Source organism: Harpia harpyja, chromosome 13, assembly GCF_026419915.1.
Source record: "Harpia harpyja isolate bHarHar1 chromosome 13, bHarHar1 primary haplotype, whole genome shotgun sequence".
Classification (NCBI taxonomy): Eukaryota; Metazoa; Chordata; class Aves; order Accipitriformes; family Accipitridae; genus Harpia; species Harpia harpyja.
Genome location: NC_068952.1, coordinates 24,319,222 through 24,343,084, shown reverse-complemented (window position 1 = coordinate 24,343,084; position 23,863 = coordinate 24,319,222). Strand labels below are relative to the sequence as shown.

General features: G+C 52.4%; 1 protein-coding gene across 6 annotated transcripts in view; it reads right to left on the bottom strand.

Annotated features, from left to right (window-relative positions):
* Nucleotides 1-23,863, bottom strand: part of AARS2 (alanyl-tRNA synthetase 2, mitochondrial) — a 39,779-nt gene that overhangs the window by 6,879 nt on the left and 9,037 nt on the right. For 2 of the 6 annotated variants that reach the window (XM_052805776.1, XM_052805777.1), the window contains 11 exons: nucleotides 23,504-23,673; nucleotides 22,366-22,479; nucleotides 21,820-21,960; nucleotides 21,038-21,175; nucleotides 20,526-20,635; nucleotides 19,296-19,404; nucleotides 17,107-17,229; nucleotides 16,556-16,666; nucleotides 15,591-15,674; nucleotides 15,341-15,451; nucleotides 14,387-14,950 (listed from right to left, as the gene is read on the bottom strand). In XM_052805776.1, the coding sequence (XP_052661736.1) occupies nucleotides 14,780-14,950; nucleotides 15,341-15,451; nucleotides 15,591-15,674; nucleotides 16,556-16,666; nucleotides 17,107-17,229; nucleotides 19,296-19,404; nucleotides 20,526-20,635; nucleotides 21,038-21,175; nucleotides 21,820-21,960; nucleotides 22,366-22,479; nucleotides 23,504-23,673 (1,382 nt within the window). In that variant the 3' untranslated portion in view covers nucleotides 14,387-14,779. Of the gene's footprint in view, nucleotides 1-14,386; nucleotides 14,951-15,340; nucleotides 15,452-15,590; nucleotides 15,675-16,555; nucleotides 16,667-17,106; nucleotides 17,230-19,295; nucleotides 19,405-20,525; nucleotides 20,636-21,037; nucleotides 21,176-21,819; nucleotides 21,961-22,365; nucleotides 22,480-23,503; nucleotides 23,674-23,863 lie in introns of those variants that run through there. The other 4 variants (XM_052805779.1, XM_052805778.1, XM_052805780.1 and 1 more) reach the window with 3 other exon arrangements.

The window sequence follows — 23,863 nt, the reverse complement described above, 5'->3', positions numbered from 1 at the left end:
TCCTGGCCTTAGTGAATAGAGCATCATCCTACCAGCAAATCCCAGCTGCCTTCTGTATCCCTCCAGCTGCCGGATCTCAGATGCCCCCCAGACAGCGCCTATAAAGGTGGTGTGCGTTATTGGCTCTGCCGTCTTTGCCTGGAGTTTGAGTGTTGACGCGGAAGTCACGGACACTGCACACAATCAATATGATCAAGCAGATGCCACTTTATTGCCAAGATAGCTCAGTTTATATGTTCATTCTAGTTACTGTTCACGCATAAGCAAATTAGAGATTGGTTAGCATGTGCTGTCCACGCGCCTAGTTACACCTAATGATTGGTTATATCAACACTGTACACGCGCATAAACATAAGGCATAATTGGTTGTATTAACTAAAACATGCGAAACGTCTCAGTCTAATTGGTCAAGATAAGCTGCCGAATTGAGGTTCTTTGTGCCAAGTTCCCTTTATCGTGGAATGCGCACCTGTGTTCTTCTAATTGGTATCTTTCTTTTTTTTTGTCTTCTTGTTTATTCTGTTCAAGGCCTTCTAAAGGCGTCTGGAATGCTCTTACTACTGTTAGCTAAATATGTGTCCACAAGCAAAGCATCCTTGAAGCCTGCTGCCTACAAAACATCCTTGGCTCACAAATTGATCAATTCCATCGAGTCTGGATTGTTCACTATGTGCCCATTACTTTCCAAGTATCCCACATTTGAGGACAGTGTAACAGTAGTCGAACTTCATATCACAATAAATAAATAGGAGAGGAGCCAGGTCTTACAGTGCCTTGTGTGGGAGGAACATATCCCACAGGGCATCTTCTGCTGCTAATGCGAAGATTTAGGTGCTGTTCTGCAGACAGAGCTATGGCTGTAGGGTGACAACCTTTTTTAGTGTCCCAGGCATGATGGACTAGAAACATGTTACCCTATCTGGCTTCTCTCACTCTGATTTCTTTGTCTCTTTGAGGGCATTAGTATGGACTTGCTGGGAGATGAGCCTTGTGGGGATGAAGGCAGCACCATGTCAGCCTGGGAAGGGGAGAGAAAGGAAAATTCTTGCTTTATCTGCCCACTGCTTAAAGCTCACAACTGGGTGTGATTTCCAGAGCTGTGGCACCAGAAGCTCAGGCTTTGTCAGAGAGCTCCAAACCTCTGCTCCATCCCCAGACAGTCTTTCATAGCACCACAGGCTGTGCTTGCTGAAGATCATCCAGGGAGACAGACTGGTGGCCTGTATGCAACCTGTGTGCTGCAGGGACCTGCAGCAGTTAAAAGACCAAGTTGCCCATCCATGGCTGGCCTGAGGAGCTCCCTCTTTTGACCTAACCTCTGCTCTTACGTTTCCCTTCTCTGTGGCTGTCTTGGTTTCTTTTGGCAACAGGCTCCAGCAAGAAGCAGAGGCTTGCTCCTCTCAGAGAAGATGCTGGATGTGGCTCCTCTCAATCTAGGCATCTTCCACTTCAAAGGGAGCAGCTGAGAGAAGGGGACCTAAGCAGACCCTTGACCCAGCAGCTCAGAGCACAAGGATTGCTGACAGCCATGCAACACCAGCAGTGAAGCTGTGCTGGGTGTTGCTGGAACAGGGACTATTGCCGGGCATTGCCTAGTGCCAGAGCAGCAGTGGACAGTGCCCAGGCACAAAAAGGTGCCTTTCCCTCCTGCAGCCTGCTTTGCCTGGCCACCAAGACACCCCACAGCCAAGCAGCTCTCCTCTCCTCTAATCTGCTTCTTGGTTTCTCCCTGGTGGGGTGGCACCAGCACCAGCTGTCTCTTTGGGGACTGCACAAACACATCTGGTGAGGTTTTTGCCCACGGCAAGCAGCAGACTGTTCGCAGTGACAGCTGGAGGTAGCAGGCATGGAAGGGACCCCCCCACCCATGCACATGTCCACCCAGCCAGCTCTGCTAGTGCATCTCCTGCAGCCCCCTTTGTCCTCACATCACACTGTGATAGCCAGAAGTCACCACACCAGTTCAGGATATCATTTTATTTGAGTCCTCTATGCCACGTGGGGCAGCTTCTCTAGCTGATGCCTTCAAGCTGAGGCAACCCCCATCTGTCAGATGCGGTTCATCTCTCCGGAGGGAAGAACTGCTCCGGAGGGAAGAACTGTGGGCACAGCTGAAGATCAGGTTTGAGAGGAGGCAGTTGCTGTTTGATGTCTGCCTGACATCAAAGGGATTCACTAGGACAGGAGCCAGCAAGGTTTGTCCTTGGTGCTGGGGAAGTCCTCTTGCGTGGATGGCTTCTACCCTTTCAACGAGGAGCACAGTAAGTTGCCAAAACTTGGGGACTCAGCAAATTGAGGATGCTGAGGAGCAGGGACTGGCTCCAAAGTCCTGTCTCCAGGCCCTCCTCTGGCTGGCTCCCTGCAGCTCTTGCTGGAAAACACTGCTTAAAAGCAGCTGGCATCTCCTGGAGTCCTGGGGGAAGCAACAAAAGAAATGGCATCCTGGAAGGAGGAAAACACCCCCTTGCACAGCCAGCACTGAAGGACGAGGGAGCAGGATGCTCTCCGTGCTGCCGCTCCTCCCAAAGCTTTCCGCTCTCCTTGGGTCCCAGCAGGAACTGTGCAGCTGCTGACAGCTATTAATAGACGGGGAGAACGTGGGTTTTGTCTCCTACTGCTTCCTGGGATGAATGGTAATTACCCTTAATTAGACTGGATTTTGTTCCACCTCCTACCTTCCAGCCCCCTTGCCTACGCTGGCAGGGAGAGACGGGCCCATCTGCTGTGTGCGCTGGCTCTGTGGGGGGCAGGGCTTGGTAGCGGGAGCGGAGACTCGTCTCCCTGGGATGTCCTGAAGGCCTTGCCTGCAGATGCTGTGCAAAGGGAAGGAGGCAGAGCTTGCCAGCTGGCGGGCTGCAGGAGCTCATCTAGCCCTGGCCTTTCTAATGGCACACAGGAGCCCTGCGGGGGGCGGGTGTGTGTGAGAGAAATGATCCCACCAGAGCCTGCGGGTGCGAGTGGGTTGGATGCTCTCTCTTTGAGATTAATTAAAGAAACAAGACAGGGGAAGAAATATTCAGGGGATCTGACCTGTCATTATGGTTGGCATCCCCACCACCATGCATCGCACCAAGGTCTGTGAAAAGGGGCATCCTTCCTCTGCTGCTGGTGCAAGCCAGTCCCAGGATATGCCTGGACTTGTCCCCCATCTCCCATAGGGCACAGCCCAACTGCCGTGGGGTTAGTCAGGATACAACCTGCCCAAGGGGGACGTTTTTTTCTTTCTTACGCCACTCCACCTCTGGTCTGAACTTTGAAGCAGGAAGGTTTCTTTCATCCAGGTTACTTTAGTGCAGATGCAAAAATAGTGCAGGAGGTTTTCTTCATCCACTGAGGCTGTGCCTCCCAGGAATCACATCCCAAGAAGATGGAGGCAAAAGTGGATGGCTGTTAAATCTTTCCTGTACATCCCAGGCTCTGGCTCTGGGGCAGGATACCCTCTGCTCCGGTGTTTGCCCAAGATGCTTGGTAAGGCTGCACTTCACTAACCCCACCTCTGTGCCGTCCTGCCCATCTGAACAGCCATGGTATCTCAACAAATCCTTGCTGCTCCCCCAAAACTTGGATTTATCCCTGCTTGGTTCAGCTCAGCAGCTAGTAACACTTTCCACTGCGGGAACCCCTTTCCTTCAGTGACCCTTGCTGCTTGTAGCAGGGTGAGAGGAAAAGGGCAGACACACTGCCTCATCCCGCCAAGCTGAAGCTCCCCAGGCAAGACAGTTTATTTGCCGTTTCTTAGTTTTTAATTTTTTTTTCCAGATCGTATGTTTTCTTGACTGAATCATGAAAACCTTCCCGCAGGCAGGATCTGTGCCAAGGGACCTAGTGGCTCCCATTTGCAAATGCCTCTCTCTTTGCTGCTGGAGCCCCCTCTACTTCCCTCGCTCCAAGATCCCTCCAACGTCAGGCCAGAAGACTCAGGTCCCTCTGCTGCCTCCCACTCAGCCCCTTGTGTTGCATCCAAATGCCAGATGGCACACTAGGCTTGGGCAGGAGCTGTGCCAGGCTCCCCTCCCTTTCTCTCCATCCTTCGATCTACAGAAAAGAGATGGAGAACCAGCACTGCCAGATTTCAGGCTGCCACGTTTGCCCCACCTTCCTTGCTCTTCAGCCCCAGTTGCGGTGGGATTGACGTGGGAGGCGCTGGCAGAACCCCAGACCAAGGGCTGCCAGGGAAGAGAGGACCTACTCTGAAGCTCTCCCCTGTGCCCAGCTCCCAGGCTATGCTATAATTAATAAGCAATGCCTAGGACATGACCACAGCCACTGCTTCCTCCACGCTCCCTCGCTCCACTTACTTCCTTACTTGTTGTTCGGCCGGGGTTGCTCATCACTACTTGGTAGTTCCCTGCCTGCAAAGCACAGGTCTGAAGGTTCACCAAACTTCTGTTGGGCAGGACATGCCCCAAATCCTCCCTTATTGAAATGAGAAGGAGGAGAGGAAAAGCAGAGCAACCATCCTGCCAGAAAGCATCTCAGAGGCTGTAGGCAGCAGAAACATCCTATTTGTGAGCCCTGCTGCGAGCGCACGGCTGTGTTTGGGCAGCAGAAGGGACTCGGAGGATTTGCTCAGATATTCCCAGCCTTTCTGCTTCAGATGGCTGCGTTAGCGCAACGCCTGCTGCTTTGGGCTCAGAACTGGGTGGCCCTTTGAGCAATCCCTCCTTTCCTGGAGGGACTCTGACACTTTCTCCTGGCTCTTCTTGATGCTTAGGGATGGGCATCTCCATTAGCACTGCCTGAGCTCTAGGGTCTCCACTGTCATTACAGCGTCACAGCAGTCCCCACAGATCCTGTCCCTGGAGCACACGTCCCCTCACTGCCATGTCACTGCCACTCATCTCCTGGGAGGGGATGGGGAAGACCTCTCCCTTTGTAGAGTCCAGAAGGAGACATGCACAGAAACAGGGCTAGCTGCAGCAGGTCAGGCCATGAAGGAGGTAATTAATGTAATAACGCTGGTCACTGAACACTTGTGATAGCCTTCCTCCTCTGCACCTCTGTTCCTGTGAAATGAGGCGCTGTTGTGTCCTCGCCAGGGGTGCTGCATGCAGCCAGCTCCCCTTAGCCATGCTGGCCACGTTCCTCCCTGCCCTGTGCACTTGGCCACCAGCTGCATGGCTCTCTGGCATGGATGGTGTCACCTTGCTTGACAAACCTGGCAGAGGGAGAGGAGAGGAGAGGAGAGGAGAGGAGAGGAGAGGAGAGGAGAGGAGAGGAGAGGAGAGGAGCTGGCTGCATTTTCACTTGGAGGAGGGAAAGCATCTAGTTAGTGACTTCTATTCCTGCCTGGGCTTATTGCAGCCTTCACGACATTCAGAGCAGGTGTGACGCTTTTCCCTTCCCAGGCTGGGGATGAGAGTTAGTGGGAGGCTGTTTTCCAGCACTCTCATGGAGATACTCTATTGGTTTTGCATGGTCTCTTTTTTCCCTGGGGTGGTCCATGCTTTGCATTTTAGCTTGTGACTCTGTGTCATTCCTTTCCCTGTCCCCATTTCCACCTCTCCCTGCTGTGGCTTGATAAACCCAAGGTGCTTTTGACAGGGGTAAATGCTCTAGAGGCTTGTGGAGGGGGCTCAGGTCCTATAGCACAGGCAGTGCACAGGAAAATTTTGAAAAGCCCAGGGCAGGCAGTGCAGCATCTTTCCCTCATGTGACCACCAGAAAGCAGCTCAGAGGACCAGGGGCTTTGTTATATTTGAAATGAGGTCATTGTCCCTGCTTGCCTTATTTACCTTCAAAGCTAGCTTGGCTGTGATACCCCTTGTGGAGGGACACCTGATACCCCTTGCAGGGGGCCACCCCTTCCCTTGAAGGCTGGGGAAGCTCCTCAGAGCCTGGCCCACAGAAGAGGGAGACCACTGGGGAGGGGCGTGAGCTCTTCCAGCAACCCTGGGACAGCTGGGCTGCATGGGCTGGGGAGGTGGGTGTAGCTGGGGAAGAAGGCACCTCTTCCATTTCTCAGACCCTTGGTGTCCCACAGCAGCAACTCTGTATGTCCTGCGTCAGCAGTTGCAGGGTCTGGTGTGGGGCAACTTGGGGGGGGCAGAAGAGGGGCCCCATCCACCCCATCGCAGCAAGGGCAATGTCAGGGCAGTGGCTGTGGCGGCAGTCGGATGTTGATGGGGTAGGACAGCCTGGGAGCTTGCGCGCCAAGGGCTGCTGAGTTGACACTGTCCTTTGGTGCCCTCTTCCCACCCCAGCGGGGCCCGGCACCGGCAGGGCTGGGGAGCTGCCAGCTGCCATCACCGTCCCTCCAGAGCTGCGCTTTATGACAGATCCGCTTCCCAGCACTGCGGCACCCAGCTCCCAGGCACTGCTGGCCCTGCAGCGGGGTGTGGGGGACGTGGTTGAGCCCCAGCCCCCTTCGTGTTCCCTTTCAGGGCTCGGCTGGTGGAGCCAGGGAGCCCGAGGTGTCATGCTGCATGCTGGGGGGAGCTGGGTGCATGCTGCCGAACACCTCCAGCTGCAGCTCTCTGCCACTTCTTGTCTGCCTGTCTCTACTGTGTCCAGCAGAATCGCAGGCCAGCTCAGGGAGAACCACCAGGCTTCCCTCTTGCACCCCATTGCTGCATCAGGATCGCACTGGCAAAGGGACCTGGGCTCAGCCCTGGCATGCTGCAGGCTCTGCTTGCAGCTGCTGAGCTGGGCTGCCGGGAAACCGCATGCTTGAGGGTTTGTTCAAGGGCTGGAGCTTGCCTGATGCCTGCAGGGTGCCTTTGAACTCATGAGGAGTGACCCAGAGTGTTCCGAAGGACCTCTGAAGTGCCAGTGATGTGCCAAGCCCGGCTGTTGCCTCTGTGCCTGGCCTGTCCCCGGGTTATGCCCTGTGGTGGTTTCTCCAGGCCAGTGTAAAGCCTTCCATCCCTGATTTCTAAGCCCAGCTGTACCTCTCTACTGTAAGGCCTCCAGCTCTGCCTGCTAGGGCCGACTCATTCCGCTTGGCTGTGCTTTTTGGCTGCACTGCTTGGTGGGTCTCTTCTTCCACCTCCTGGGCTGGGTGTCCAGGGTGATGCTGCTCCCCTGTGGCTGGGGGCTCCAGCCACAGAGCCCTTGCTTGTGGTTTTATCAGCAAGGAGCTACCAGCGTGGGAGCTCCCTGGCCCTCAGATGTGGACAAGGGTGTCTCTTCTCCTGGAGCCTGACTCTGGCAGGGAGTGGTGGTGCCCGTAGCAGGGACACCCCAGACATCCCACCCTGTGCTGCTGCTGTGGGGTCATGAGAGCCGGCAGCTTTCGGTTTGCTCTCGGGGCAACCAGCCCACTGCAGGGAGCTCTCCTGGCTCTCCGGACCATTCCAGGTGGGTGATTTCTCTGTTTCTAACAAGGCGGGGGAAGAAGATTAAAAGCCCATGTGAGCAATGCAGCCAGGCTGAGCCAGGAAACGTCAGAGATGTCTCTGTCAACACGGCAGCTGAGGCAAGCGGGCAGGCAGGCAGCTTCTTAATTATTGATGGTGCTTATAAATAAACGCTAGGACAGGAAGGAGGAGGTTACAGCGGAGCAGAGGAGCTGCTTCTGGGTGGGGGAGGGAACCTGAGAGCTCGCTTGTTTTAAAGGTCACTTAGTGTTGCATGTCTTTCCCCCTTTCTCCACAAAACTCAGTGATATTTGAGTTGATGGATTATCTTCCTTGTGCATCTTCTTGCACCTGCCTAACTGGGCCAGCCAGGAGGAGGAGGAGCGAGGAAAGACACCTGCAAGTGGGGGCAGTGAGGGAAGGAAGGGGGAGGGAGGGAACACCATCTGAAATGTGGGACAAACAGGCAAACGAGGAGACAACAAAATTAGTAGAGCAGCAAATCCCAACCCGAGTGTAAATAATTCTTCACCATGTGAAAATAAGGTCTACGTAGGCTCAGATTTATCTTCCTGTTCCTGGAGCTCAAGCCCGGGCAACCTCTGATGCAAAGCAAGAGGGAAGTGCGTGAAAGAAGGCTGGGCAAGGACTAGAAGGAGATGCAGGGATCTTGGCTGGGGACTGGAATATTAACCCAGTGTCTGTGTAGCCTCAGGGACGTTCACAGCAGGCTTGGGGTGGAGTGTCCCCAAAAGACCAGACAATCTGATGTCAATAGCTCTGGGATAGGGATCCCACAGCCAGCTGAAAACACAGGAAGGGTTTTGGACTGGAATTGCAGCAGGACTTCAAGGTTGACAGCCCCCATGGGAATCTTAAGTGACCGTGGATGGTAGAACTTCACAACTTAGTCTGAAGCTCCCCAGCTTGCAAAAGTGACACACAGGCGCTGGGTGCAATACAGACTCAGGTGAGATGGAGCTCCTTCCAGTCTCTCCCACAGCAGACCGGGCAGGACAGGGTCTCCTTCCATCCCCTCTCCCGTCTCAGGGGAACCTGTGGTGGGCAGCAGCACCCCAGTGCCTGGGGCTGGTCATGGGTGTAGCTTTACTCATTCTCCCACTGGGAGCCTGCTCTGGTTGCATGATGGCAGGGTGAGTGGCTCCGCAGTGCGTGGTGGATGCAGCAGTACCTGGCTCTCTGGATGGTGGGTCTGGATGCAGACCAGGTAACACCATGGCAGCCTCACTGGCACACCCTCAGTGCTGACATCCTGGGCCCCCCACCAGCCACCATCCGGTAGACTAAGACCCAGAATGGCATAAATAAATCAAAATTAATCCCTCAATTTCTCTCCCGCAGGCTGCACCCTGGTCAGGAGGGTGGGCTCAGTAGCAGGGTGCTCCTGAGGGCAGCTGGGATGGTGGTGGCATTGGTGGTGGGGAGGATGGAGGGGGAGTGGGGCCCTTCTCCCAGCAGCATGGGTTTTCCTGGTGCTTTCTGGAGGAGAGAGGAGCTTGGGCTGCAGCTAAGCAAGTGGCAAGCCGCACAGCAATGCCAGCTGCAATTCAAGCTGACGAGCTGACTGCAAGGTGCTGGCGCTTTCACGCAGGGAACCGGCTGGCTGTGAAGGCCATGCAGCAAAGGTGAGCTGCCGGGATTCCCCGTGAAATGCCTCTCCTGCCTCGTCAGGCTCTTGGCATGCCGCTGCGGATAGCACTCTGCTGTGGTGTAAGCTCAGCTCTTTGCCCAGCAGTGCTCCCAGGGAGCTGGGGGCTCAGAGTTCCCCTGCCCCTCATCGCCAGGCCCAGCAGCTGCTCCTACCCTGCCTGCATGCCCTACACATTGCCTGTCCCTCAGCTGAACACTTCTAGGACAGAGCCATCCCCTCCTTTCCCAGGTAGCGGGGGTGCAGATGAGCAGCAGCACCAGCTCGAGGTGGCCCTGAGCTGCTCCCGAGGGATGGGATGTCCTGCCTTGCCACGAGTGCTCTGGTTTCATGGGTTCACCACTGTTGCCTTGTGTGTGGGTGCTGCTCGGTGTGGGTGCCCAGCTGCTGCGGAGGCAGGGAGCCTGTGTGGGGGGTGGTGTGATGGTGAGAGCCCATGAGAGCCTGCATGTAAGAGGTGTGTGTGGACGTGTGAGTTTCTGGATTGCATGTGAGCACACATGTACATGTGTGACATGACTAGTTCAGTCCATGCTATCACTACACGCATGTTGCCTTCTGCATGCATGTGTGTATGCAGGAGTGCCAGCCTGCACAGGTTAATGGCTGTGCCAAGCCCATGTGCTCATGCTGCAGCACACGCAAGTCCTGCCGCATGCGAGGTGATGGGAGGGAAATCACACCTGAAATCATACAAAGGGAGATCTGCATATGTGCAGGTGCAAATCCTTACAGCGGGTGCTTGGGAGGTGTGTGCTGGTGTGTGAAGGTATCCCTGTGCATGCAGGGGGACTGCTCCTTCTACCTGCTGGTGGGCTGGTCCTGGGGGTGTGCCTCAATCCGGGGACTGGGGGGCTTGGTGCCACACTCAGCTGCGAACGCACATACTGCTGCTAGCCCTGGGGAAATGGAAAGTGGTGTGGCCGATGGGTGCTGGGGAGACCCCAGCTGCAACGTGTGACCCACTGGCCATGTCCTGCAGGCACCGGTGGCAGGGATGGGGTGTCCCAGCAGGGGAGGAGCTGTGCTCTGGTTCCCTGCACTAGCCCCTGAGCTGCTCTCCCTCCCCGCAAGGGTCAGCTTGGACATGCTGTGTACATTCAGTGTCTCCGGGAGATGCTCAGCTCCAGCCATGAGGGACCAAGCTCCACGGCTTTTGAGCCTGTGGCTCAGCATGCCTTCAGCATCTTCTGTGTAGCTTGGCTCCGCTACCACCGCTACGATCCTAGCACCTTCCTGGAGTGAGTCCCATGGGACCCAGGGTGCAGCACCTCAGGTCCCTACAGCAGCCTGCCCCAGGGGTGCCTAGGGAGAGCTGGGCTTCTCGCAGGCACTGCATGCCAGCCTCTGACTCTGCAGCCCAGGCTATCGGGAGCAAAGCTCCTGGAGCAAAGCGGGCGAGAAGAGACAAGCATGCACTTTCTGTTTCTCTTTTGCCAAAGTCAGGTAGTTGCTTGGGATTGGGGTTGGCAAGCCCTTGCATTGCACATGCCCTTAAGGGACCTTGGGGTCCATCTGGACTTATGGAGGTGTTGCCAACCTGACAGCACCTGTTCACAGCAAAAACCCCATCATCTCTTTAATTAGTTTCCCGCTTCCTGCCGTTCCTTCTGTGTGCATGTGTTTGGAGTTGCAAACGTGTGCCCAGGGTACCGCTCACACCTTAGATCCTTGATGACTGTAAGGGAATGTAAGCTGCTATTTTGGCTGGAGAACTACATTTAAAACTCATGTTTCATTCCCCTAAGCCCTACCAGCTGAGCACTGCTTGACCGGCCATGGAAATGCAGAGCATCCCAGGCAGAAATGTGGCAGCTACTGCGGCTGCAGCATGGGACGTGAATGAATTGTCCTTCTGCAGCAGGGAAAGGGGACAACGGGACACAAGTCTGTGCACTGGGGGTTCACCAGGAGAACAGCAGGAAATTCTCTCTCCTAGGATCAGGGATGGCCTGGCATGGCCACAGCTCAAAACCCAGCATTCCTACTGCCACAACCCACTTTACCAGCCTGGGGTGATATGGGCACCACAGATACCTCCACAGACTACTCTTTGGTAGGGTAAGATCCTTTTTGTCCTTCAGCTACAGAGTACGTTTAGTGCTACTGAGCTTATGATATCTAGTAAGATCATGACTTGGTTATGCTGTGACCTCATCGATAACCCACTTAAATCCTTGCAGGCTCAGAAAGAGGAAAGGAAATACTGAATTTCATGCCCAGAAAGGCCAAGAGCAGCAAAGGAGGAGAAAGAAAATGGGCTCCAAGCTGGAAGGTCTCCCCAAGTCTGCCCTGGCTGAGGCAGGAGAAGAGCCAGTGCCATCACAACAGGCTGCAGCCCTGCTTGCTGACCAAGTTGTTCTTAACATTTATAGGAAGGCAGCGCAGGAGATGCAGCACCCCTAGGTGCAGGGAGTGCTGGGGCTGCTGCAGATGCAGAGAAGGGACTGAGGTTCCAGCTGGAGGTGCAGAAGTTGAGGAACACGATTACCAAACTGGTGTGGAAAAGATATAGGACTGGCCTGATCCCACATGGTGCCTGGCTGTTGCAGAGCAACTGCTCCCAGCCTCAGTAGGTCTTTCAGCTGACACCACAGGTAGCCATGAGCACAGAGAAGCTGGGGAGGGCTGTGCAGGTAGTTGAGTGCTCCCTGCTCAAAGATGTGCTGCTACCATCTCCAGAGCTGTTTGATGAGCTGTGGGACTTGGTCCTTAGCAGCCTCCTGCCATTTTGGGCTGCCTTCTGGAAAGCCTGCCTGCAGAGGTCACCCGAGACCACCCACAGACCCCACGTAGGATGGCCAGATTAAAACACCCCTACTCTGCTTTAGGAGCTTTATAATCCTTGCTCACTGGCGTGCGTCCAGTGTAAGGCTGTGGTGGGCCTTTCCCATTGCCCACCTTCCAGTATTGCTTGGCCAAACTGTAACTGCTGTCACATAACCAGTACCTTTCGGTTCCCCAAACGGCCTGGAATTGGCTGCAGGATCATTAAGCCTTCCCCTAGTGCCCCTACGTGGGGGTAGGGGCTTATTTCTCACTGTAGGGCTACATCCATCATCCTGAGAGCAGGGAGCTACTTTTCCCATGGGACATGGAGGGGAAGAGCAGACCTGGGGTGCCGAGCCATCAGGCCTTTGCTGCTCACTCACTGCATAGTGCTGAAAGCCCAACAGCTCCCACAGCGGAGGTGGACCTCCTTCCAATGGCTCCAAGAGCCACCGCTCCGGTTGCCTCTGCAGCAGCAGCCCTTGGCCCTCCAGAAGATCAACAGCAGGGGCTCAACTTCCCTGTGAGTAAAGGCATTACCTTGAAGGTCAGTGCACAGACACCTGCCCCGTAAGGGACTGGGCAAAAGTCTACAAGAGGTCAGTGGTTTCTAAGCTAAAAATCAGGCCAAAGGGGGTTAATTTTGTAAGGCTGCTGCTAACAAGCTCAGGCTCTGCTTTTGGAGCATGGCGCAGGAGCAGCTCAACCCAGCATTCCTCTCCTCCTCCCACACCTACTCTCCAATACCAAAAGGAGACATCATCTCCTGTAGCAGCTATTAGCACAGTAACACAAAAGCACCCCAGGAAAGCACTTTCCCAGTAAGACAGAGCAGCCCTTCCCCTCCCCACATCTGGTGCCACTGTGGTGCAAGTGAAACATAGGCGCTGTGCAACACTGGGCACTAACACTACTTTCAACTGACAGCACAAACCATCCCCTGGGACTCCATGCATCTGCTCCAGCACCCTACCAGCCTTGTCACAAGGTCCCCGAAGTGCTGGGCTGGATGTTCCAGCCCTTCCCTGTGTACAGGTTCCTTGTAGAGATGTTACAAACACCAGCAGCACCTCTGCATCCAGAAATGGCAAGAAATTTGAGAAAGCACTAGGCTGCTCTGCTACAGCATACAGGAATGCAGGCAGGGTCTGGGATGAGCAGCAACCTGCCCCACTGGCAGGGTGATGAAAGAAAGGGGCCTGTGCACCTCTCTGATGGCTGAACTCAGTGCAGCAGGGCCAGGTGCCCAGGGACCTTGGCTCACAGTCCCCTTTGCAACAAGCCCTGCTTTAAGCTCCCTGGCTGGAAGTAGTGTTTACTGAATGAAAGGTTGAAGGCCTGTGCTCTTGCTGCAGCTGTCAGTGTTTTGGGGGAAGAGAGGAGGATAGTGGGGAGCACCACCAGCCCTTAAAGGCTCCCTACTCCTTCTGCCTCCGAGTTCTCACATTTATGTCTGGCACTTATCCAAGTGCAAAACCAGCTCCTGGCACTTTGCAAAGATGACTAGGAGCCACGTTAAGCCTTAGGGACCACATATGAGATTTTGGGCTGGACAGCTGCTGACATAGGGAAGAAAACCGCATGTCCTCTAGTGATGCCTCTAAGTCCACCTCCCTTTTTCCCCAGGTGAGCTGTTCACTGAAAAGAGAAGGTAGAGGTGGCTCTGCTCACAGCAACTGTTCACCCACTCCCCCTCAAAAAGACAGCTAAGAAAAGTGGAGGGAGTATCTCATCAGGAGACTGGGCCATTCCCCATTACAACCTCTTTACCAATCCTTATCTATGTGACAGCCATTTCCTGCTCCCCATCCATCAGTATCACTGTGCTTCCACCCCTCCTCCCCCCCCGCAAAAGCATGCAGCTACTGCTGCCTCCACCTCACTCCACAGTGCCAGGCAACCCTACCTGCTGGTGAAATTCATCCCTGTCAGCCTGCTGTTGCTGCTCACAGGGTGAAACCTGCTTGTGTCACTATCCTGTTGCACCTTTGCCTCAGCTACCATTTGTGATCTCTATTTAGGTCAATACAGTATGTAAAATAATGGTGCTTTGGCCAAGAGCTCTAGACATCACTCTAACAATGAAGTCTGAAATGTCTTTATGAGTTGAGTTTGCTAGGTCTACTAGTGTTTGTGAAAAGTGACCAGTTTAGGAGGGAGACCTGCTCACCTCAAGGCTAAGTGTCCTGCTGCAGGGAGTTCCGCGCTGCAACACAACAGTTCCCATTCACACAACTCACCAGATCCATGGTGGTTTTTAGGTAGGTGTTGGTATGTGAGAAGCCAGTAGGCAGTGTGAGAAGGAAGGAGTTACAAGGGAGTGGCAGGAGGAAACAAGGATAAGAACATTCATCCAAACCAAAGAGGTAGAGGCTGGGATGATTTTGTTCCCTCCATGCTTCAGTACTGCAGACTGGCTTCAGCACTACCTGTTGCATAGCCTAACAAGGCTGAGGCTGCAAGCAAGGTGGGACTTCTCTTCCGATTTCTAAATTACAGTAGCATTTTTAATCACAAGGGTGTCCTGAGTTCTGCAGTAGGATAGGACTGCTTACACAAGAGTGTGTGCTGACTTGTAGGGCTGCAGGGACAGAACAAACCTCTCTGCCAGAGCAGGGGGGAAAGAAAAAACAAAAGAAACATCAGGGGATCAAACACTCTCTGCCATTTAATGGCTTTAGGATAACACTGTGCCATCTCCCCATGCTCTCATGGGGCCTCTCTGTGCTGATCTTGTGGCAAGAACTGCACTGTTCCAAAAGCAGCAGGAGCTGCTGCTGCAACTGGTGCTTTCTGAGGCTCCATCCCTGTATGTCCATGCTGAGAACAGGCAGCATTGTTCTGTCAGTGGGATCAGGAGTGGGGTTCTGCTGATCCCTGATGGCCAGAAGCCAAATGCTCCAATGCAGTGGCTGCAGCAACATTCAGTGTGGGAGCTGCTAAACCTTTCAGATCAGCAGAGTATAATGTGTGCTCTGCAGCAAGTGTCCACGTAGCTTACAGCTGGGCTGCATACAGCTGTCCTGCCACCAAAGCATCACAGTTATTTCAAGAGTTTACTCTGAGCGAACTCCAGTGCAGTAGTCAGGGCTTGCTGCATGCCCTTGGCATTTCCACTGCCCTTAGCAACGACAGGAGAACCTCCTGCCTTCCCTTCCATCTGTGTACAGACAGCCACGGCCCAGTCAGCAGCAGAGAACACAGGGAGGCAATTCTGGGGAAGAGATACAGAGCAAAGTAATTTGGACTGTGGAGCACTCTGCAGTCTGGATAAAGAAAAGTAACAACATTCTCTCCGAGCCCAGCCTGGGCCCTCGCTACCTGAGGTAGTCAACTGCAAGGACTGCAAAGGCTGAGCTTACATGTCAATGCTGTGTCCTGCTCCTGGGCAAACATGGCCTGGAGGATCAATGGATATTTGTGACCAGCAGAGACTGAAAGCATATCTGGTCCCAGTATGGTCATATCAGGTCCTACCCCTGCATGATTAACCAGCAGCACTGGGCAGAATCCCAGGAAAAGCCTCAACTGGGACCTGCTGAGCCGTGGGTCCAGCCCCCTTTTGCAGGCAGGTTCCCAATGTCTCTACCAGGGTTCTGCTTACCTTGGACACCTGACAGGCACAGAGCACCTCACCAGAAGCCTGAGGGCTGAGCAGCAGGACTGATGTGCCAGGAGACTTGTCACACAGCTGGTTCACTACCTTCATTAGGATCTAGGAGAGGCAGGGAGAAGAGAGGTCAGGCTACAGCAAAGGAGACTGGCATGCAGCAGAAAACATGCCCAGCAGCTCCCTCTTACTCTATGCAGCACCTGAGGAACCACTGGACCAACAAGTAATGTGGATTACTCACAGAGAGGGAGTCAGCTGGGACAGTATCAATGATGACAGGTTGGTTGCAATGTTTTGCTAGCATGCTTTGCGCCTTCTCTTCAGCCTGGAGGAGGAAACACACAGAACTCGAGGGGCTACAGGTGGCACAGTGTGGGCTGGATGGGGATATATGCATGTAACATACATACATAGGGAATGGAAGTGCTGCTCTGTGGGATAGACGGAAAATGTATGCTAGCAGAAGTCAAAGTAAGACTGGCAGACTGAAATCTCCACATGGAGACCCGTACAACCCTCCTTCCTCAAAAGCAAGCAGAGATGAACCCCTTCCAAAAGTGGAGTAGACAATGACCTCTTCAGTCCCCAGCTTCTCTCCCGGACCTACACATTGCTGGATGTCTCAGGAAGGCTCCTGTGGCAAGACGCTCCTACTTTACGAAAATGATAGTGCTTACTGAGAACACTAAGTCACCAATAAGCATTTTCAAAGGTCTTTTAACGTAAATTGGCAGAACACAAATGCAGTGGGAAGCCACAGCAATATACATATGGCTAGGAGAAAGGCTCTGTCCTGCCACTGTCTTACTGCAGAACCTTGTAAAGCACACTGTCAGGGCCATCTCATTTTCTTTATGTATAAAAAGGGAGGTGATGCCTATCTGCCTGTTGGTGTTTGCTGAAAGCGCTGATATGGGGCTCTTCATCTTCACAGGCAGAGAGACACAGGGATTTTGCAGGTGCCAAAACCCCACTCAGTTCACAATTCACTGCCGTTTTAAATGAGGGCTCTGGTTAATGCCAGTGAAATCAACCCCACACAGGGCTTATGTTGCACTGTGTGTGATTGTACCTGCTTTCTCCTGCCTTCTAATGGGACTCTAGTGACTGAGTGGCTGTGAAGTGTGACAGAGACACCAGGTCCACTTGTGTGCGCCACACAGTGCTACTAGCAGGCTGCAAGTTAGTGTGCTGCTGCCACAGTACCTGCTGCATCTCCAGTTTCTTGATGGCTGTGTTGGCTGTTCGTTGTAGCACTTTGAGGATAGTCTGTAGTTCTTTTCTTTGCCACTGGGGCACTGGAGTGCTAGCCACCATCTGCAAGACAATTTGCTGTGTAAGGACACTAAACTGTACCTAGACATAAACTGCTAGTTCTCTGGGAGGTCAGGCTGGAGCCTGGCCTCTTCCCAGACCCTCCTATACCCCTATGTGATCAGGCCAGCCAGTCACTGTGATGTGTAGCTTTCTCTTTTCAGCTGGGCGTCTAAAGCGTGGGGAGGAACCCGAGAACCCTTTTTTACTGCTCTACCCTCCCCACCATTGCCTTCTCTCACACTCCCTCTGGCAAGAGGTCATCTGCAGCAGAGGCACCTGGACACTGGTAGAAATCTTTGTGATCAAAGAGGCAATAGCAGGTAGCAACTTTCCCTTGCTATTGACCATGGTAAGATGTGAACCTGGTAGGGAAGAAGTCATGTGCCTCAAGTGTATAGAGCCCATGCTAGGATCCTTCTGTACAGGAGTGTAATCCTTACTTTGGTCAACTGGCCCACTTCTTTGGAGAGGTTCTGCATCTCAGGAATCGAGGCACTCCTCTCCTTCATTCGTAGGGAGACAGAGTCCACTTCCATAGCCAAGCACTGGCCTGCTTCCCGAGCCTGGAGAGATGGAAAGAATGCTTCAAATGCATCAACAGAAAGAATGAGCAGGGATGGAGAAAGTGGGGAGGCAGCAGGGTCATAAACACTGAAGTGCTGCTCAGGATACAGTGGGAAGACACCTACAGAGGCTTTAAGAACAACTGTCCCCAAGAGACTCTGAAATAGAACATTCCTCTCTAGATTTGCAACCAACACTAGATGGTCACACCCAGGGGACCAAGCTGTCGTGCATTTATGTTTCTTCAGTATCTTGCACCAAATGATCAGGATTTCAAGAAAAACTTGGGAACCCCATTGTGGCAGTACATTCCCCCCCCCCCCCCCCCAGTCCACCCCCCCATACTGCCAGCAGGAAACAAAACTTCTCCAGGAAGGGAGAAGGGGAAGGAAACCCTGGAGGCCGCAGGTTGAAATTTGAACTGGCCAGTTGAGATGCGCCAGGTACACCGAGGTGACCCTCCTGGCCAATAGGATTAAATGACCACAGGTCAGATTCAACAGGGGTATAAACGGGGTCCTGCCGGAGGACACACTGGCAGTCCTCCTCGGAGCAGCGGGTCAGCAGTTGGGGACTCCCCCTCGGGTCGGGGCACCGCCCAAGGTAACTCCTCGAGGGAGAGAGCCCTCAGCTTTTAGGTGAGTGATATGTGCATTTTGAGCCATCACTTTAAATCTTGGGGATTCTTAAGTCAGCCATGTAGTATTAATTCTCTTTACATCATTGAGCCTGTGGTTTTATAAGATGTTACCTGACTTCTAACTAACTTTTGCTGAAGAATAAATCTGAGTTTTAACACCTGTTGGATTTGGTTAGTCATGCATCCATAACACCCATTTATGTCTTAGTGCTCTTTTTTCATTAGCAAATGCAATCTTGAAACTACTGACTGGAGAAGCTAAAGGAACACTAAAACTAAAGGAACCTCATCAGCTGTTCAAGCTTATTTCCTGAGTTCAGCTGATCTTGGTGTATTTCTTATTGCTTTCCCTAACACTAATGCTACTATTAATAAAAAAAGCTAATACAAGCTTTTTTTACCAGTTACAATCCGTATGGTTTGGAGCATTTTCTCCCTGCCAGATCTTTGTGCCCATGGTGGTCCTGCAAGACTTTAGACCAGGACAGCAGAGAGTATATAAGAAAAGCCATGGACAGTGAAGACTGCTCTGCCTAGCTAGGATACACATCCCTTGTTTCAAGTCACTCCCTCATGCCTGCAATCTCCCTTGTCTGATTAACACATGCACACAGCTTCTCTTGGGGGATCTCCAGGTCAGTACTTCCAGCAAGGCATGCAGATGCACCCTGCAGCTTTTCATTCCGCTGCATGAGGAAAAGCCTTGCTAGGGACACAGATGCGCAGGGGACAGCCAGCCAAAAAGCAACAGATTTGCAGGGGTGGGCTTTGCCTTTAGTCTTCCCAATTCACAGTGACTTCCCAGTGACATTGAGTCACTCTACTCTGACTGCAGCCTTACAGGAAGCAGGCAAGCTTGTGGGGCCCCTGACACTTCCAGATATTCAAAGGACAGAGAGATCCCATGGACCCAATAGTAGGTTTCTTACTTTTTATACAGACGCAGCCAGACCAGAACCACAGTTTAACAGGAAAAAGACTAAAGAAAAGAAGCAAAAGGGCTGTAAGAATGAGGCCAGAGCCCTGTAATCATAAAGTGTAAATCCAACTGTGATAGGCAGGAGGTGAGCAGGAGGTGAAACCAAAGCACAAAGGATCACACCTTTAAATACCTACCTGAGGATTGAAATTTATAGTCCAGATGCTTCCCGACATTTTGTGCCAAGTTGTTATCTTGGAAAAGGGGGTCTGAGGGGAGGAATGAAGGTCAAGGAGACAGGAGACTAGGAAAGGGGAAGTGGAGGTGAATAGTGAGGTACAGCAGCAGAGCTGAGTCCAGGGGTGAGGGAGGAAGCCAGATCAGGCACAGCAAGGAGGCTCCAGGCAAAGCAGGGGGAAACTAATTGCCTATGCAGGAACCTTACAAAGCTGGGTCCCTCTGGCATTGCCTTGACATGGCAGAAATCTCAGTTCCCCCTTTCTTACCTGTTTGGCTTGACTCCCTGTCACTGCAATGACACGGCTAATCCCTTTTACAAGCTGACGCTCACTGATGATGGCCAGATCTTCCATAGCTCCTGTTTGTAGAAGGTGCCTGCAAAGTCAGCAGAGAACAGAAAAGAGAATAAGCTGCTCTCTGGGAACAGAAATTGGGAAGCCTGCAAAGACAAGTCTCAAGTCCAGCAGTCTCTCCCCAGTCCCAATAGCTTCAATCCTTTCCCATCCCTAAAATCCTGATGGCACCCTGTCAGGCAAAAGACAGCAGAGTTGAAGCTACTCCAGAGGAACCTCTGTGCTACCTGCCCAGCAGGCTGCTGTCAAATGGTGCATAACAGCTAAGTTCTGCTTTGCTTTCCTCTCCTTTCCTTCAGCAGTACAATGAATTGGGATTTTTCTCTTCTACTCAGCTGCTACTGAACCTTGTAGAAAGTAACTTTTTCCTCCAACTCCACCACTCTCTTGTCAGACCAGCTCACAGACTGGCCAGTAGACTCCAGTCACAGGGTAGTTGTGCAGTGACAGGGCACTGAACCTCCCCTTTCCTTCTTGGCTATTCAACACTGGATATGAAAACTACAGTGTCTCAGCTTCTGTTACCACAAGTAGTCATTTCAGACAGCTTCACAAGAATTGATCATCTCCACTCCCATCTTGTCCCACTACACCCACAAGAATGATCTCATGACTAGAAATTGCTCATTTTCAGCTGTATCTGCTCAAAGGCCAATTTGTTCCTGGGTTTTTTTTTTTGTGTCAGCATTGTCCTAAGATTGATTAACTCTTCTTCTGCTCTCATTACTGCTCAAAGCAGAAGAGGGAAAAGATAACTAATTAAAATAATCAGAGCAGCCTCAAAATCTCACAACAGTCTCAGAGTCTCCTGCTGGGTCCCCAGCCCTCCTGCAACCTCAAAGCCAAAGCACCGTAACTCTGGTGTGATAGGCCACACATCCCTTTCCCACACTCTGCTGGTGCTGTGCAGCTTCCACGTTGATTTCAGACTATGAAGCAAGGAAAACCGCTTTGCATTTCAGTAAAGTTTTCTCACCCTGGGACTTCCAAAGCTTCCTAACTAGCCCATCCTGTCCTCAGAAGATCTTTTTGGTGAGGAAACTTAGTTGCACAGGGACAGGGAGTAGAGTTTGCAAGAATGTCTCTACCTCAGCCACCAGTGCCCACAAACACACCTTCTGACTGCAAGTAAAAGTCACTTACGTCCCACAGCAGAGCTCCACAGAAGTCTGCATTGCAGCCTCAGAGTTGCAGGTCAGCACACTCTCCACAGGGACCCCCAGGGACACTATCCTCACTGGATCTGGATACCCCTGACAGAGGAGACAGGGATCAGCAGCTAACAACATGGTGCTTCAGGGGCACTTACAGACTAACTGGCTTCAGGTGTCTGCCTCATTTTTCCCCTATTCTAGAGTAGCCTGTGTCAGGGGCAGCACTGCTTCTCCCCCACAGACAGCCACCATGGGGAGAAAGAAACAAATGGGTGACACTACAAGCTTTTGGTGCAAAGAAATGAGCAGAAACCCTAAACATCCCAGCCTCCATGTTTTACAACACGGTGTCCTGAGATCTCATCTGTGTTCTATTTTCCTTCCTGAGTTTTGGGAGTCAATTCCCTTGCAGAAACCTGTTCTGTCAACATCTCCTGTGGTCCAGATGATTCCTGCTGAAGGAGAAGGCTTATGAAGATGTGTGCTGCCATCCTGTCATACCTCATCCACTGCACGGAGTCCCTGAACTCTTCTTGCCAGCATGAGGGGCACCTCAGCCGTATGAACAACCTCATTTCGTTTGATCACATCCTGGACCACTTGCTCCACTTGCTGCAGCTGTTCCACAGTCACAGGGCCCTGAGGAAGTCAATCAGCCACCTTCAGGAGAAGCCTCCTGAGAGGTACAGAACAAAGGAAGGAGAACTGGTGCAGGGGCCCCAGGCAACTCAGCTTGGGCACACCACTCTCCCCGTGTCTCATCTTCCCTAGTTGTAAAAGGGAATTGTAAGCATCATGACCCTCCCACCTCCTCCTCCCATGAGGCATAAGGATTTTTGATCCAAGAGCATCAACCAAACTCTTCAAGAGAGATGCTGCAATGAGTGACAGGTTACCAGGGCCAGTGCTCAGCCTGACCCAACAGCTTTCAGTTCCCAACCGCTCTCACCTGGATGACCAGCACAGACATCAGATATGTGCCACAGCCAAGCTGGTGAATCTCTCAAAGACCCCTTTGCACTACTCAGGTCAGTCCCATGACCACTGGCCTTGCTAAGTCCTTTCCCTTCTGACCCCCATTCATACCCTCAGCAAGCCCTGCTTAGAGTCAGGTCAATGCAAAACGGAGCCAGTCATGTCCAGAGGGCCAAGTTTCATTGCTCAAATAAAACATAACCTATCTCTAAAGGAGTCATTATGGTGAGAGGAGAAGAATCCCTGGAGAGAAGGCCAGTACTGGGACATTGGTACTGCTCAGAAAAGAAAACAAAGTCCAGACTAACTGTGGTATTGAAGTCAAAGCGCAGCCACTCTGCTGTCACATGGGACCCTTGTTGCTCTGTGTTGTCACCCAGGACGTGGCGGAGCGCAAAGTTCAGCAGGTGGGTAGCGGTGTGGTTCGTCATGCAGGCCAGCCGCTGGGCCTGAAAGCATAGACAAGTTGGCAGGAAGTGCTGGTTCTCCACAGCTCAGGGGAGCAGGGGATGGCATAAAGAGATAAGGGAAAGGTTGCATGTGAGAGGATGGGAGAAGATGGGGGGAAAAACACTGGGTAGTACAGCTGTCATTAATTTATGTCACAGGGCAGATCTAACTTCTTTTCCCCATGGGATGACATCTGTAAAACAGCAAAGGTTAGGCTGGATACTTCTGGACAGACCAATGGCTCATAGAAGATTCACTTGTGAGGTCTCCTTCCCACTGCACATCACAATGAAGAGCAGTCTCAGGAATACAAGGGACAAGGCTCTACTGTGCCCAGGTTACTCAGGACATCACAAGACTCTCAAAGCAAGGCTGGGAAAAGGTTAAGAGCAGTGAGTTATCACCTCATCCACAAAGAGCTGCACTTGGTCACCAGCACGGAGGGTTTCTACAGCAGTGACCTCATGGATCACATAACCACCACAGAGACGAACAGACTCTACAGGGAAGAGTATGTCCTGAGCAGAGAGACAGAAAGATGAGTTAGGACACAGTGAAAATCCAAATACCTGTGCTAGGTGCCTGCTTGATCCAACTGGGAAACACAACCCCACTGATTGCTAAAAGACAGGGACAGAGTGGGAAAAGCAGGGAGAAGCTTACTGCAAATGTAACCAGCATGCCTCAGACCTTCCCTGCACCCAGCCACTTGTTGCACAACATATTGAGGCTGTCAGCTTGCAGTGGAGGGGCAGTAACACTCCCCATGCTGATGAATTTTCCTAATAAGGATGCTTGTCCATGAGAAAATGGACAGCAGCTGCCAAGGCATCTGTCTCAGGCATCCGTCTCAGGCATCCAAGGTGCCATTTCTCCCTCACCGGGCTGGCAACAGAAACTTGATCCTCGCTTCAGCTTGGGGAGAAGTGCTGAACAAGGCACTATCACATTCTGCAAGGCTAAAAAGGCAGCATCAATGCCCAGGGGTGACTCTCAAGAGCTGGAATGTGGGAAGGAGAAAAAGCTGCACCCCATGTAACTTCCTAGGAGAGTGTCAAAGCTCTCCCTCGGGCAAGGTTGAAGAAACATGCTGCAGAAGTAGAGGTCCTCCATGATGCTTTTGGGAGGGATAAGAGTTTTTGCACTGGGTCTTAGGTTGGGCACTGCTTGCAGTCATCCAGGACTGGCCAGAGACAAGTTACTCAGCTCATGGACTCTCTGATCATTGATTGCCTTCTCTCTGCATTACAACCCCAGCTGGCGAGAGTGCAGCACACAGAAGGGAGACCCAAAAAGACTTTACATTCTTCCCCACCAAGATGAAATTGCAAAGGGCTGAAAGAGACAAACAGAGCAGCAAGTACACCTCTGTGAAGTTACTGCTGCTTCTCCCTCACCCCTCCAACCCTGATGCAAAGCCAAGGGAACTGTCATGAGTCAGCAGTTTGCAAATGAACAGAGTAAAACAGCCCACCACTTGGGGAATTCTGCCTGGCCTCAGTACCCATAGCAGTCTTGGGTTCAGGCAGCAAAGGGTCTTACCTGCTGTCCTAAATGTATCATGTAGCCTTGGTCAGAAGCTTGCCCGCCCTGCTCTGCATAGAAGTTAGTCCTGTCCAAGATGACACCACAGCGTTGCCCTGCCCCAACCTCCTTCTGGAGAGACTGATCTCTGTACAGCATCAGGACAGTGGCCTGGCATGGGCTGAACTCTGTTAGGTGGAAGAAGATGGCAGCATTTAGTGCATACACCCTGACAGGTTGCAACAGGAAAGGAGAGGGTCACTCCTTCATGCCAACCCTGCCAACACCCAGTCTTACCGAAAGCTGGCACTTTACCTTGAGAGGAAAGCAACAGCTATTGGCAGAAAGGACAAAGGATCTGTTATTTGGAACTAAGTC